This window comes from Glycine soja, chromosome 3, assembly GCF_004193775.1.
Source record: "Glycine soja cultivar W05 chromosome 3, ASM419377v2, whole genome shotgun sequence".
In the NCBI taxonomy this organism is placed as follows: domain Eukaryota; kingdom Viridiplantae; phylum Streptophyta; class Magnoliopsida; order Fabales; family Fabaceae; genus Glycine; species Glycine soja.
Window position 1 is genome coordinate 2214623 of NC_041004.1, and position 13356 is coordinate 2227978.

Consider the following 13356-nt stretch of genomic DNA (forward strand, 5'->3'; position numbering starts at 1 on the left):
TACGTATCTCTTCACCTGCTCATCCTAAGGCAGGGCTAATTGAAACTTAAAATCTTGCTCCAATGACTAACCAGTTTCAGGTCCTCGTGATTCAGACTTAGCTTGGTAATATATTTTTGCTTATTAACAATGAATTTTTGGTCCCCTTGTGCAGATAAGTAATTTTGAGTATCTAATGCAACTCAATACATTGGCTGGGCGTAGTTATAATGACATAACCCAGGTGATCTTTCTTATTAGTTTATTGCTTTCTATAATTAAAGTCTTCTATCCTATCTTCACGTTGTTACTTATTTTATCATTATTTATTTTTGGCAGTATCCCGTTTTCCCTTGGATTCTTTCTGATTATAATTCAGAGAACTTGGATCTTTCTAATCCTTCTTCTTACCGGGACCTTTCAAAGGTTATCATGAATGTTGCTTCGATGAGTTCAATGCAAAATATTTTTTATATTTTTTAAATTATTAATGCTTTTGATATGATGCAGCCTGTTGGAGCACTGAACCCAGATCGTCTGCAAAAATTTCAAGAGAGATACACTAGCTTTGATGACCCCGTCATCCCTAAGTTCCACTATGGATCACACTACTCAAGTGCAGGAACAGTAGGTCCCCCCCTCCCCCTTTTTGGTTTTTACTTGGGTAATTTAGTATGTAGACTTTTGGTGCTGGTTCTTTGGTTCGTTTTCTTACTTTGTGAGCTCTATTATCAAATTTGTGATCAAAATATTTCTCTCCATTCTCCAGATGGAGCTTAAGTGGTTAACTTGGAGCTGATGTGAAGTTTGATTCTGTGGCATGAATTCTACCAAGTCATTCACAAAAATAAGTTTTTAAATGTCTTCTACTAACTAAGTCTCACCTGTCCCAAACTACCTCCAATAAATAAGATGCAAATAAGTTTTGGCTGCATTATGTCAGTATGTTGGAAGCACCAGCTGTAGAATCATCTGAACCTGTCATTCACAGAGAGAGAGAGAGTATTGATTGATTTTGGGGCAGATGATTTTTAAATGGAAACCATGTAGATTAATAGCTAGGCTGTTTTAAATTGTCAATCATGTTAAGATAAAACAAAATGGTTTTTGGCTTCCAAATAATACCAATCCTAAGACATTAAAATAAGGTTGGTTTACATTTAAGTAACATCAACAAAGTCCAAATACAGAAATATGCCTCACTAAAGCTGATAAAGATAACTAGTGTGCCCTTTAATCTTGTGCTTTTTTTTATTAATTTTCATTGTTAGAATCTGTTTTTATTTTTGGCTTCTGCATTAAATTTCCTATTTCTTTGCTGAGTCATAGAATAAATCAAAATCATGATGATTTTTCTCTGTTCCGAGGTAGCTAAAGAAGAAATTACCCAGTATGCAAATGACAGCATTTAATATGGTTGCATTTTAGTTGCTGATTTTGCATCAGTTAATGGTTATTATGTTTTACAGGTTTTATATTATCTTGTTAGGGTTGAACCATTCACTACCCTTGCAATCAAACTACATGGTGGAAAATTTGATCATGCAGATCGAATGTTTTCTGATATTTCTGCTACATGGAATGGAGTTCTTGAGGACATGAGTGATGTGAAGGAATTGGTATATGTTTACTAACTTCCAACAGAATGATTGATTTTCTTGAATTCTTTTATATAAACTGTTTTTAGTACTTGTATTATATATTAAACATTTTTAGTTTTAATTAGAGGACATGATGTTTTAGTACTTACATTTTAAATGCTTATCATGGTTTAGTTGAAACTCTTATTTTAAGCTCTCTTTTTTTTTTCTCTCTTAATCTCAACTTATTAGGTTCCTGAGCTATTTTATCTCCCTGAGGTCCTCACAAATGAAAATTCAATTGATTTTGGCACAACAAAATTGGGAGAAAAGCTTGGTATACTCATTAAGATTTTCTCCATTGGTTTTCTAATAAGAAGACATTGTGTTATACTTAAATGCATATTATAGTTAATACCTCTTCTTGTGATTTACTTTTTTCATACCAGATACTGTAAAACTTCCTGCTTGGGCTGAGAATCCAGTTGATTTTGTGCACAAGCATAGGATGGCTCTGGAGAGTGAGTATGTATCTGCTCATTTGCATGAGTGGATTGACCTCATATTTGGGTAGGTTTTCTTCCTACTTTTCGGTTTCTCCCCTTTCTTTTGGTTTGTGCACCTGCTTAATTAAAAGATTCCTTTTGTTTATTCGTGATTTTCATTTTTCTCAAGTTTGCATTTTCAATATAGATATCTATAACGTTCCTTTTTAAATTTTGACTTTATGTTAGTCCCTTGACAATTTACATCTGGTTACATTAATAATGAGTTTGACCATGCAGGTATAAGCAACAGGGCAAAGAGGCCATTGCAGCAAATAATGTTTTCTTTTATACTACCTATGAAGGGACAGTGAACATTGATAAAATATCTGACCCAGTATGTCTCCGTTGCTTCTCCGTATTTTCAATTCATTTGGTTGTCTGAGTAATATGCAATTCCAAATCTCTGAAAAAAAAAAAAAAAGAGAAAGGCTTTTGAGCCCAATCTACATTTTATTTTATCTTTTTTCTTAAAAAAAAAAAGAAAAAAGATCACCCCTAGCTAAACTTTCATTGCTTGAGTGCTTTGTGGGACTTGCCCATATCAATCTCACCCCTAGCTAGACTTTTGTTGCTTTTAGTCCTTGGATATTGGTTGTTTACAAAATGCTCAGTCTTGGAATTTCTGTCTGTTCTAAATTAAACAAGTTTTTATTTAGTCGGTCTTCAAAATTCCCAGAGAAGAAGCTGTTTTACATGCTAACTGTGGGCCTGTCTCCTTCATTACATTTCATGTGTGTGCTTTCCTTAGGGAGTGTGACAACCTATTGGTGGATAAACTAACCTTTAGCCAAAAATCTGGGGTGATTTTGCATATAACAAACCTTTAGGGACGGAAAGCGCACGAGGTATATCTTTGAGGGACCAAATTGTATGTATACTCGTTTTCTTAATGACCAAAGGAAGCAATTTATTAATATTTCTCTTGTAATAGTAAAGGCAAGAAAAATTGAACTGACCATTGATTCATAATAAAGCCAGGTTAGGTGACAATCTACTTAAACATATGTTATTGTTGATGGATAACCGCTATAAGCTTTTTCTTCATTTGTTTGTATAACATTCTTTTCAATTTATTTGCCTTTATTAACTATAGGTGAATGAATTAGCAAAATTTAATGGCATAAAAAAATGGAAAATTTTACGCACCATTAATTTTTATGTGGAGTACATTTTTGTAAAATATTTACATAATTCCATCTTAATAGCATCAGACCTCAACAGATAATTTATCCATGTTTCTGTAACTTATTACTTTCTTCTGTGCATGACAAGTAAAGGTGCAACAACGTGCCACACAAGATCAGATTGCTTATTTTGGACAAACACCATCCCAACTTCTGACTGTTCCTCACTTGAAGAGGAAGCCACTATCAGAAGTTCTGCATTTGCAGGTAACTTTGATAATTACTTCTTTCTGAGTAAGCATTTGTGTATGCCTGAGTATGCTTCTCTGTCTTCTTACCCTTGTGTTTTATTTTGGCTTTTCTGTAATGTGTCTAGATTTACATACAGATCGAAATCATTAGGCTGTTTTTCTTAATTTTGGTTTATAATATGAAGAGCAAAAAAGTAAATTTCTTTTTTGCCAAATTACTCACTTTTTTATATTTGATTTACTATTCACATGACACAATTAAGTATTTTTAAACAAAAAGAAAATCAGTTATTTTTATTTGTTAAATATTCCATCTATCTCATATTATTTGTCTTTTTAAGGTAATACATACATCTTGAGAAAATTTCTATATGATATACTAAAAGTATAATTTGCAAAATATTATAGTTAAAACATTTTTTATGTTAAAATAATTAAAATGTTAAAATCAATTTGTGAAAGACGAATTGGGTGCAATTTACAGCAAAGTATGGAGTTTACTGTTATTTTGACAAATCTCAAGGTAATGGAATGGATTTATCCTTTCTCTTTCATCAAAAAATTATTGGGAATAAGTTTCAATGACAACCCCTGTACTAATAGAAGTAGTTGTTTAGAACCTGAACTATAATGCAGAAATTTCACTAAACTTAAGGTAGCTACAAAACAATCATGTACTATGTGCATAACTCAAAGTTTTATTATACAGATTTTAATAAAATCTTGTCCAAGTAACAGACAAAAGTATTCTTAATTATATCCTCCAGCCAAATTCTTTATGTGTCAAAAAATAAAAATAATAATAACATAAAAACTTATACTTGAGATCAATATCTCTTTTCAAATTGTACCTGGATTAGACACTACCAAGTCAGAAAGAAAGCCCCATTTATCTATTTTAAGTACTTCTGACTATTATTGTTCATTCGTGTCTTACATTACTCATTAGTTTCAAAACCTGTGATGAAATGCTTTTCTACTGTTTGATGCTTCCTCAACTATCGATGATCAATGCATGTGATTATAATGATAATGCAATACATTTCTTTGTATATCAGACAATATTCCGCAACCCAAAAGCAATCAAACCATATGCTGTTCCATCCCCTGAGCACTGCAATCTACCAGCGGCCGCTATCCACGCTTCTTCAGATATGGTTGTGGTTGTTGGTTTGAATGCACCAGCAGCTCAGGTTGCACAGCACAAGTGGCAACCCAATACACCTGATGGCCAGGGTACACCATTCTTCTTTCAACACGGAAAAGCTACATCTGGCTCTGCGGGTGGGAATCTTATACGCATGTTCAAAGGTCCTGCTGGGACTGGCGAAGAGTGGCAATATCCCCAGGCATTGGCTTTTGCTGTTTCTGGAATTAGAAGCCAAGCTATTGTTTCTATAACATGTGACAAAGAAATTATTACTGGTAATTAATCTCCTATATAAGAAAGTTTAGCTTAAAATAATGACTATTACCATTAACGTGGAGTATACTTATGCCTGGAAACATAGGGAATTATTACATAATATAATCTATCAATTTTAAGGAATTTTTCTCAAGGGGATTAACATGGGGTAGTTCGGGATGTTAACCGTTCTTACATAGCATTTGGCATGTATTATGTTCTAGTATTTCATAGAAAAGACAAAATTGTATGTGGTATTGCAGCTATGCATTAACACCCCTTTGTTCAGTAGAAGAGAAAAAATGTTATCGAAAAGATTTAGGTACAAGAATAAGGATAATAAAATTATTTAGATATAAAAAGTTAAATTAAAATAGTTCCAACCTCTTCAGGTATTTGCTGGAAAATACTCACTAATTGAAGCAGCAGCAAAACTATGTAAAGAAATCACAGCAGCAACCTAAATATTTAATTTAGCCAGATCTTTAAATAGACAATTCAACTTTGCAGGCGTTTTAGTAAGTTTGGTTGATCTTTGTGATTGGAACTTGCCTTCAACATATGGTTATAATATCCAAAACAATTACAAACTCTAGGCTGAACATGAGAAATATTTTCTCCTAGAATATAGACATTTTTGTTCTTTCCTCCTCTCAGCTCTTAAACTTCATATAAGAAACTTGTTCTACATTTGTAGTAGCTACTTTTTATATTTCCAGGGTATTCTACATCTAACATGAAAATTGGACATCTGATTAGGTGGGCATGCTGACAATAGTATTAGGTTAATATCCTCAGATGGAGCTAAAACCTTGGAAACAGCCCATGCACACTGTGCACCTGTAACTTGCGTTGCTCTTTCAGCCAATAGTGACTACCTGGTAACAGGATCCCGAGATACAACAGTATTACTCTGGAGAATACACAGGGCACTTGCATCTCACTCAAGTGTCGTCGGAGAATCTTCTACTGTGTCTGGCACGATGCCTTCAACCAGCAGTAGCTCTGCATCACCTCTGTTGTTAGAAAAGAATCATAGACGTCGTATTGAGGGACCTATTCAGGTACTTAGGGGGCACCACAGTGAAATACTCAGTTGTTGTGTCAGCTCAGATCTTCGAATGGTTGTTTCGTGCTCCCACTCATCAGATGTTCTCCTGCACTCTATAAGAAAGGGACGTTTAATCAGAAGGCTGGATGGCGTGGTGGCCGATACTGTTTGCCTTTCCTCTGATGGGTTTGTCATGACTTGGAATGAATCGCAGCATATTCTTAGTACCTTTACTCTTAATGGTATTCTGATTGCAAAAACAGAATTACCTTTCTCTAGCAGCATTAGTTGCATGGAAATTTCTGTTGATGGGAGGAGTGCTTTGATTGGAATTAATTCTCAAGAAAATGGTAGAGCCTATAACAATAGTTGTAATTCGCAATCGAGTAAGTCGGGTATTGAAGCTTTTTATTCAGAATCAGAAGAAACTCACGATTGCAACAAAATAAATGCTCCATCACCATCAATTTGCTTCCTGGATTTGCACACTTTGGAGGTACAATATTAAGATGCTTAAACTGATTTGTCAAAATAATAAAAAAAAAAACAGATCTTTTATTTCTCATCAAACTGTTCCTTTATGTGCCTGCAAACTTCCTTTACAGCTGATAAATGATATTTTATGTATATTCCTCACTTCATATACCATAAGAAAATACTTTCAGTAAGAACTGCATTTTTATTCTCTCAAACCTCATGAGTCCCGTTGCTTTCCCTACTATGCATCTCCTGCAGACTGTTTTTCAATGCTAACCACTCTACCACACTATCTTATGTAGGTATTTCATGTATTGAGGCTGAAAGAAGGACAGGATATCACAGCTCTTGCTCTAAATAAGGATAACACAAATCTTTTGGTTTCAACTTGGGATAAACAATTGATTATCTTTACTGATCCGGCTGTAAGTTAAATAACTATTGATAAGGATCATTGTCAAATATCAATAATTGCTTACGCTTCACGAGTGAATACTGTTTTTAAATATTCAATGTGTCCTGAGAGTGATTTTTTTCTTCTGATTTTTGTAAATTGGCTAAAAGGATAAACTTTGATATTTCACTTGCAGTCTAGTTTCTTACAATTAAAAGAATAATCACAGTGGCACATAAATTGGAATCTAACAATTTACACCTGTGCAGTGTGGTAGATTTTGATATTTTTATGTGCCAGTTGGACCGAATGGTCACCAATCAAATTCTACTACATTCCATTAGTGAGTGCGGGTATGACTTTGATTGGTGTGCAACTTTCATTTATTCTTAAATTAGATAATTATATTACGTTTGCATTCCTTAACAGAAGGTTAAAGCTTCGAATTTTTGCAATGTACGACCTGCACTATCCAAAATATTATTCCTTCAGAGTTCAGGCTTCAGTCCATCATAAAAATGATAAATAAAATGTTATACGTTTCACAAGTTTTCTGATAAAGCCGATATGGTTAGTAACTCTTACTGCTTATTGCTTCTTGCAGTTGAGCTTGAAAGTGGTTGATCAAATGCTCAAGCTTGGTTGAGAAGGTGATGGGCTTAAGCACCTCATAAAATGATAAGCTTTTAGGGCATACGAAAGTGGATAACAGGTCTTTTATACATAATAACTAATAGGAAAACAGAATGGAGTTATAGCACTCCTGTTTGTAAGCATTATGGTTGCATCTATATGCTTCGGAGAGATCTTGTAACATGTAACAACCAACTCTGACCGGTTACCACCATAGTATTAGGTTATGAGATTTAGTATAGGGTTCTTTTGCTCTCCCAGTTGAGCTGAAATATTAATATCTAACAAGCTTTTGACTGAGGTTTGAGTCAATATAGTTTTGTTCTCTATTTTTTTATTATGGTGAAAATAGCATAGCCCTTCTTTCTTCTAACACTTTCCAGATGTAATACCTGCCTTAAATATTTTGTTTGTATTAATAAAATATTTCAATGGTTTATAGGTTATCATTGATCACAATTTCTGTTTGTTAAATAGTTTTAAAATGTCTTAAATTAGTGGGGAAAAAAAAGCCAAAAGGTGTTGGGATAACGGGTACGCATAACAAGTCAATGAAGGGCGTATTCTAATTTCTAAGTTTGTTTTGAATGAGGGCATATTTGTTTAGGGAATGTCAGTGTATTCAAAGGTACACTTGTTTTTAAGTCAAATTTTTTGGATGTAATTTCTCACCTTAGGACACTCAAATGGGACAGGAGATTTTTCATGGCTTCTTTTGCTGTACAGCAATTTTTTTTCCAGGAATTCCCCTTTGTTTGAAATGAAAAAAATAAATACTGGAGAGCTATTCATATTGTCATGTGTCTGAGAAATCCTATTTCTACTCATTTTTTCTATAAATTTATCTGTAACTAAGAAAAAGATAAGGAGAGAGAGAGAAGAAAGGTGAGATAAGATAAATGATGTGATAAAGGGAGATAGGAAGAAAATTATGAATTGTAAGTAAGTATTGCCTAAAAATGTTGCAAGAACAAATTAGCAGTGTATTTATTTGTTACCTATTTAACAGGAAACTTTCTTGTCCAATCTGCTTTTCTTCTTGATAATTAATAATTGTTTTAATAACAGAGAATAAAATACATTATTAACTTAGTTGAAAACAATAACCTTCTTTTCAGTAGATTTTGGATTGTTCCAAAAATCATCTTCTAATCCCTGTATCTGTGGAATGCCTTGATTTCAAGACCTCCATCAATATGAAGAGTTATTATTGTCTTGTAGGTGACATTTTTTTTCTCATGATTCAATTTAAAACGGAAACTGCCCAACAAAACTGCTGAGAATATCTTCATCTGTCTATAAGCAAACTCCTTTCCTACTCAAATAAATCAGTTTATGCCAAGTTAAATTATTTCATTTAAAGGAACATATCTGCAAATATATCTTATAATTCTTTTATATGTCTAATGGTCTAATGATCGGCTAATGTTAACTCTTGTTTACCTTTCCAAAAAACATTAGAAGTTATTAAAAAAAATTTGTTTACCGAGCAGGCAAATAAATTTTTTCAACTTGTAGAAAGAGCTCGAAGCTAACTAAAATGTCCATAGTTTAAGTGTAAAATATCTATCAATTATTTTAATGACTAATATCTATTAAAAAAAATTAATTATCCACTTCTAGTGAAATTTTTCCTTTTAATTACATTTTATTCATCTATAATATTCAAACATGAAATCTTATTTAAAGAATCTGTTCAATTCTATTTCGATCAACATACACTGCTATGATAAATATTTTAAAAATAAAACATTTTTTAGTGAGTATGTTAGGTAAGATACTCACGAAATTTATATCCTTTCCCTAGCTTATTTGCATGTTAAGCATGTAAATATGTAAATAAAATTATTTGAATGTTGTCATTTAATTATATATTATTTTAAATATAATTTTATAGGAATTTTTACACTTATCATATATGATATTATATAATTAAATAATAGTGTAACAAAATTCAAACTATTAATATTTTTTATTTAAATTTCAATGAGTTTAATTTTCATATATTTTTAATGTAAAAATTTGTATATTGACAACTAATTAAAAAACCACATTAGCAAGAACTTTTAAAATAACTATTAAAAAATCAATAATCATACATATCTTATCATACACATTAAAGTGAGTCAATTTAATTCACCTAGGGTGACTCACCACAAATTGCTTAAAAGGAAAATTAATTCAACCTTTTCAATATCCCAATGTCAAAAAGAGTTATAAGATTGATTTAGAAGTTAAAAAAAAATTGAAGAAAAAAAATCGTGAATTTGGATCTCCTACTAATATTCTAACAAAAACTAATAAATAACATTTTTTATCGTTCTTATAAATTAAAATAAATTATTTATTTCTTTATTACATCATGAATTTAAAAAAATATTTTTTACATAATTTATTATATCTTAATTACTTTATTTTTCTATTAATCATATAATTTTTTATATGAATTATTGTAGAAATAATATTTTAAAAAAAAACTTCGAAAAAAGGGCTAATTTGCTCATGTGATGAGTGCACCATCTCGACTTCATATGTACCATTATTTGCTTCCAAGGATTCTTTATGGGTCCTCGTACGGTGTTCAACAAACTGTATGAGCCGATTAAAGGTCATTGCTTCCTGCACTCATAATTTACTACCTACACCCCTATAATGTTAAAATTCACTCCTTGCCCATCGGTAGATGGCTCCTGTAGATGGTTTCACTTGGCCTATGGATAGGCTTTTTCATCACACATCATGCTTCAAAGCCCTTATGGATAGGCCTTCACATGACACAAAATAGTTTTTTTCCCTTATGAATAGGCCTTTCCAGAATTATGTTAACATAATTCTGGATTACACAGTCCATAACACAATATTCTTTTTCCTCATGAAATGACTTTTTCGGAATATAGCTTTAATATTTCAAAACAGACACTCTGAAATACATTCTAGATTAGCCTATAAATGGTTTCGATTAGCTTATGGATAGACTTTTCCATAGCATATCATGCTTCAAAGCCCTTGTATAGGCTTTTCCATTACACAAAAAAAAAAAGAAAAAAAACTTTTTCTCCTTACGGAGAGGTTTTTTTGAAATAATCTTAACATAATTCGGGATTACACAATCCATAACATAAAAAATAATTTTTCCCTTAGAGAAATGGTTGTTCCAACAAATGGTGCAGAAAGAGAACAAGAAAGGGGAGAGGTGGAAGAAGAATTAGAAAAGGGAAGAGGAGGCTAGTGCGCTTAAGAGGGCCAGGGATATTTATGTAGGAAGCAAAAACCCCTATTTAAATTGTCCAACTAAACATGTCTTTTTATATTATTTGCTTATATATATTTTTCCCTATAATTAAATATTTTTCTTTCATTTTTTTCTTGTAAAAAAATTAATGTAGTTAATGTAAAATGTGTTTATTTTGTTTTTATTTTTAAAGTATTTTAGATAATGCTTTGTGAGAAAAATGTTATTTAAGCACTTTGAAGTTTACAAGAACTAAAATCAAAAAACAATATCGTATGGACAAAAATAAAAAATAAAACACTAAATTGTAGAGATAAAAAATTATTTCATAGGCTAAATTGAAATTTTGATTCTTCTTTAACTCTTGATTTACTATTTTAGGCTGTTCATTTTTTTCACAATTTTAGTATCCTCATATTAAAAAATCTGTAATTTGGTTCAGTATTTAATTTTACAAAGGTTTTATTTCTTTTATTTTACTCCAAATGAAACCAAGATTTAACATATTAATTTAAGGTACAAGATCAAAAAATAATTCAATTGATTAAAATATAAGACAAAAGATAAAAAAAGAAAGTAGGTAAATTGTAGATTGAACCAAAATTTTGAATTTTTTAAAATATGAAGACTAAAATGGCATGAAAAAAAATAAGGAGCCCCTAAAATTGCATATCAAAAAATTAAAGAGAGACTAAATTTACAATTTAGCCTATAAAAAGTCATGTTTGAATATTGATTATTTTTTGTATAGATCACATGTATATTTTCCTAGAAGATAATAAGATTTTTTAAGAGACATAAAACTTTTTTTTTAAAATATTTAACGTAATTGCGTACTCATTTCTTAAACTTAAGATTTTGATTAAGTTTCAAGTGAGTTGATAAGATAAAATAAATAAGTTAGGGGATACTGAAAAAAGACAAATGATATGATAAAACAAGATAGAAAGGAAAAATAAATGCTAAGAAAATAGTGCATAAATATGTTGTATAAAATAGCTGTGTATTTATTTGCTACCTATTTTGCAGGAGACTTTCTTGTACAACCTACTTTTCTTCTTAATAGTTATTTTAATAACATGGAATTGTATAGATTATTAACTTAGTTGAAAACAATAACCTTCCAACAAGACATATCTTTCAATTTTTAAATAGACTTTCATTCTCTTTTGTTAAAACTACTTAGAGCTTTTCATGAGTAGAGTTTGGATTGTTCCAAAAATCTTATAATCCCTGTATCTATGAAAGGCCTTGATTTGAAGACCTCCATCTATATGAAGATTTATCATCGTCTTGCATGTAGGTGACATTTTTCTTCTCATCATTCATTTTGAAGCGGAAACAGCCTAACAAGACTGCTGCAAATATCTTCATCTGTCTATAAGCAAACTCCTTTCCTAGACAAATCCTTGGACCAGCATTCATGTAAGGTTAGTGTACTAGCACACCGATGCTTCTTCAAAGAAAATACGCTCACACACCAGTTTCACCCCCTTGGCCTCTATATATTAGTTACTTAATGAAACCAATTTTCAATGCTTTTGATTTTCATTATATTATGATTAAGAAAGAAGACAAGGGAAAAAAGGGTCATGTGATAGACCTCCTACTAATAAAAACTAATAAACTAATAATTAATATTTGTCAATAAAAAAATTGTTAAATGTTTAAATATTTTTTCAACTCTTTAGGATGTTTTATTTTTTAGGTATGAAAAACTTAATTAAATCTATCTGAAAAATAATTTTTTAGTTAACAAATGATAACGAAGAGTTTTATCAAAATAAATAATTTAATTTTAGATCCAGTGATAAATGATAAATTTTATTATTTTATTGAAAATAAAAATGATAATCGTAAATTTAAGTTATGTTTAAAAGTAAATCTTATAAATAAATAAAAAAATTGTTTCTCAAACACTTTTATTTGATCAAATATTTGTAAACTTGTCAAAAAAATTAAAAATTAATTAAAATAACTTGATGAGTAATATATGTAATTTACTTTTATATAAACTTAAGAAACTTTATCCTATTTATTTTTTTAAGATAATCCTTCATTCAAAATAAGAAAGACATTAAATTAATAAGATATTTTTATTGGTAGGAATAAAAAAACACTATTTGAAATTTACAATAACTCATATATCAATTTATCATGCTTAATCAACTGAACTAGATTAATAAAATAATATTAAAGATGAAATTAAAGAGATAAAATACGTATATATTTAACATTTGGATAAAATTAAAAGAGAACCAATAAGATCAAATGATGAGATATATATATTTTTTATCTATAGAATAGTGAAGGAAGAGTAAGAGAAGACGTTATATGTGTACATTAATCATAGACTGCAAAACACCAATTATATATGATTTAAATAGGTTTTTTATACCTAAAAAATAGGTTGTTTTTAAATTACTACCTAAAAATTTATTTGTTGTCAAATACCTACTAGAAAATTTTTTATATTTCAACTTATTACATATCGTTAATCTCTTTTCGTAAAGTGATAGCATGACAGATGGAGTGTCACGTCTAATCATTGACGTGTTATTACCATGTAACACTTAACAGAAGGCAATTAATAGTAAGTAGTAAAATGAAATTGAATTTTTTTTCAAGTATTTAGTTGAAAAAAATGAATGTTATAGGTATGCAAAATTTAATTAACCATTT

The 13356-nt window shown here is 30.5% G+C and overlaps 1 protein-coding gene across 1 annotated transcript in view; it reads left to right on the top strand.

Moving 5' to 3' along the window:
* The window catches only part of LOC114405839 (BEACH domain-containing protein C2-like), a 32204-nt gene extending 24371 nt beyond the window's left edge, over positions 1-7833 (top strand). Inside the window, exons 21-33 of the mRNA XM_028368349.1 lie at positions 155-223; positions 319-405; positions 490-606; positions 1449-1598; positions 1812-1896; positions 2009-2129; positions 2345-2441; positions 3385-3498; positions 4541-4907; positions 5647-6324; positions 6361-6434; positions 6718-6840; positions 7414-7833. Of these exons, the coding sequence (XP_028224150.1) occupies positions 155-223; positions 319-405; positions 490-606; positions 1449-1598; positions 1812-1896; positions 2009-2129; positions 2345-2441; positions 3385-3498; positions 4541-4907; positions 5647-6324; positions 6361-6434; positions 6718-6840; positions 7414-7455 (2124 nt within the window). The 3' untranslated portion in view covers positions 7456-7833. The remainder of the gene's footprint in view (positions 1-154; positions 224-318; positions 406-489; positions 607-1448; positions 1599-1811; positions 1897-2008; positions 2130-2344; positions 2442-3384; positions 3499-4540; positions 4908-5646; positions 6325-6360; positions 6435-6717; positions 6841-7413) is intronic.
* The last annotated feature ends 5523 nt before the right edge of the window (positions 7834-13356 follow it).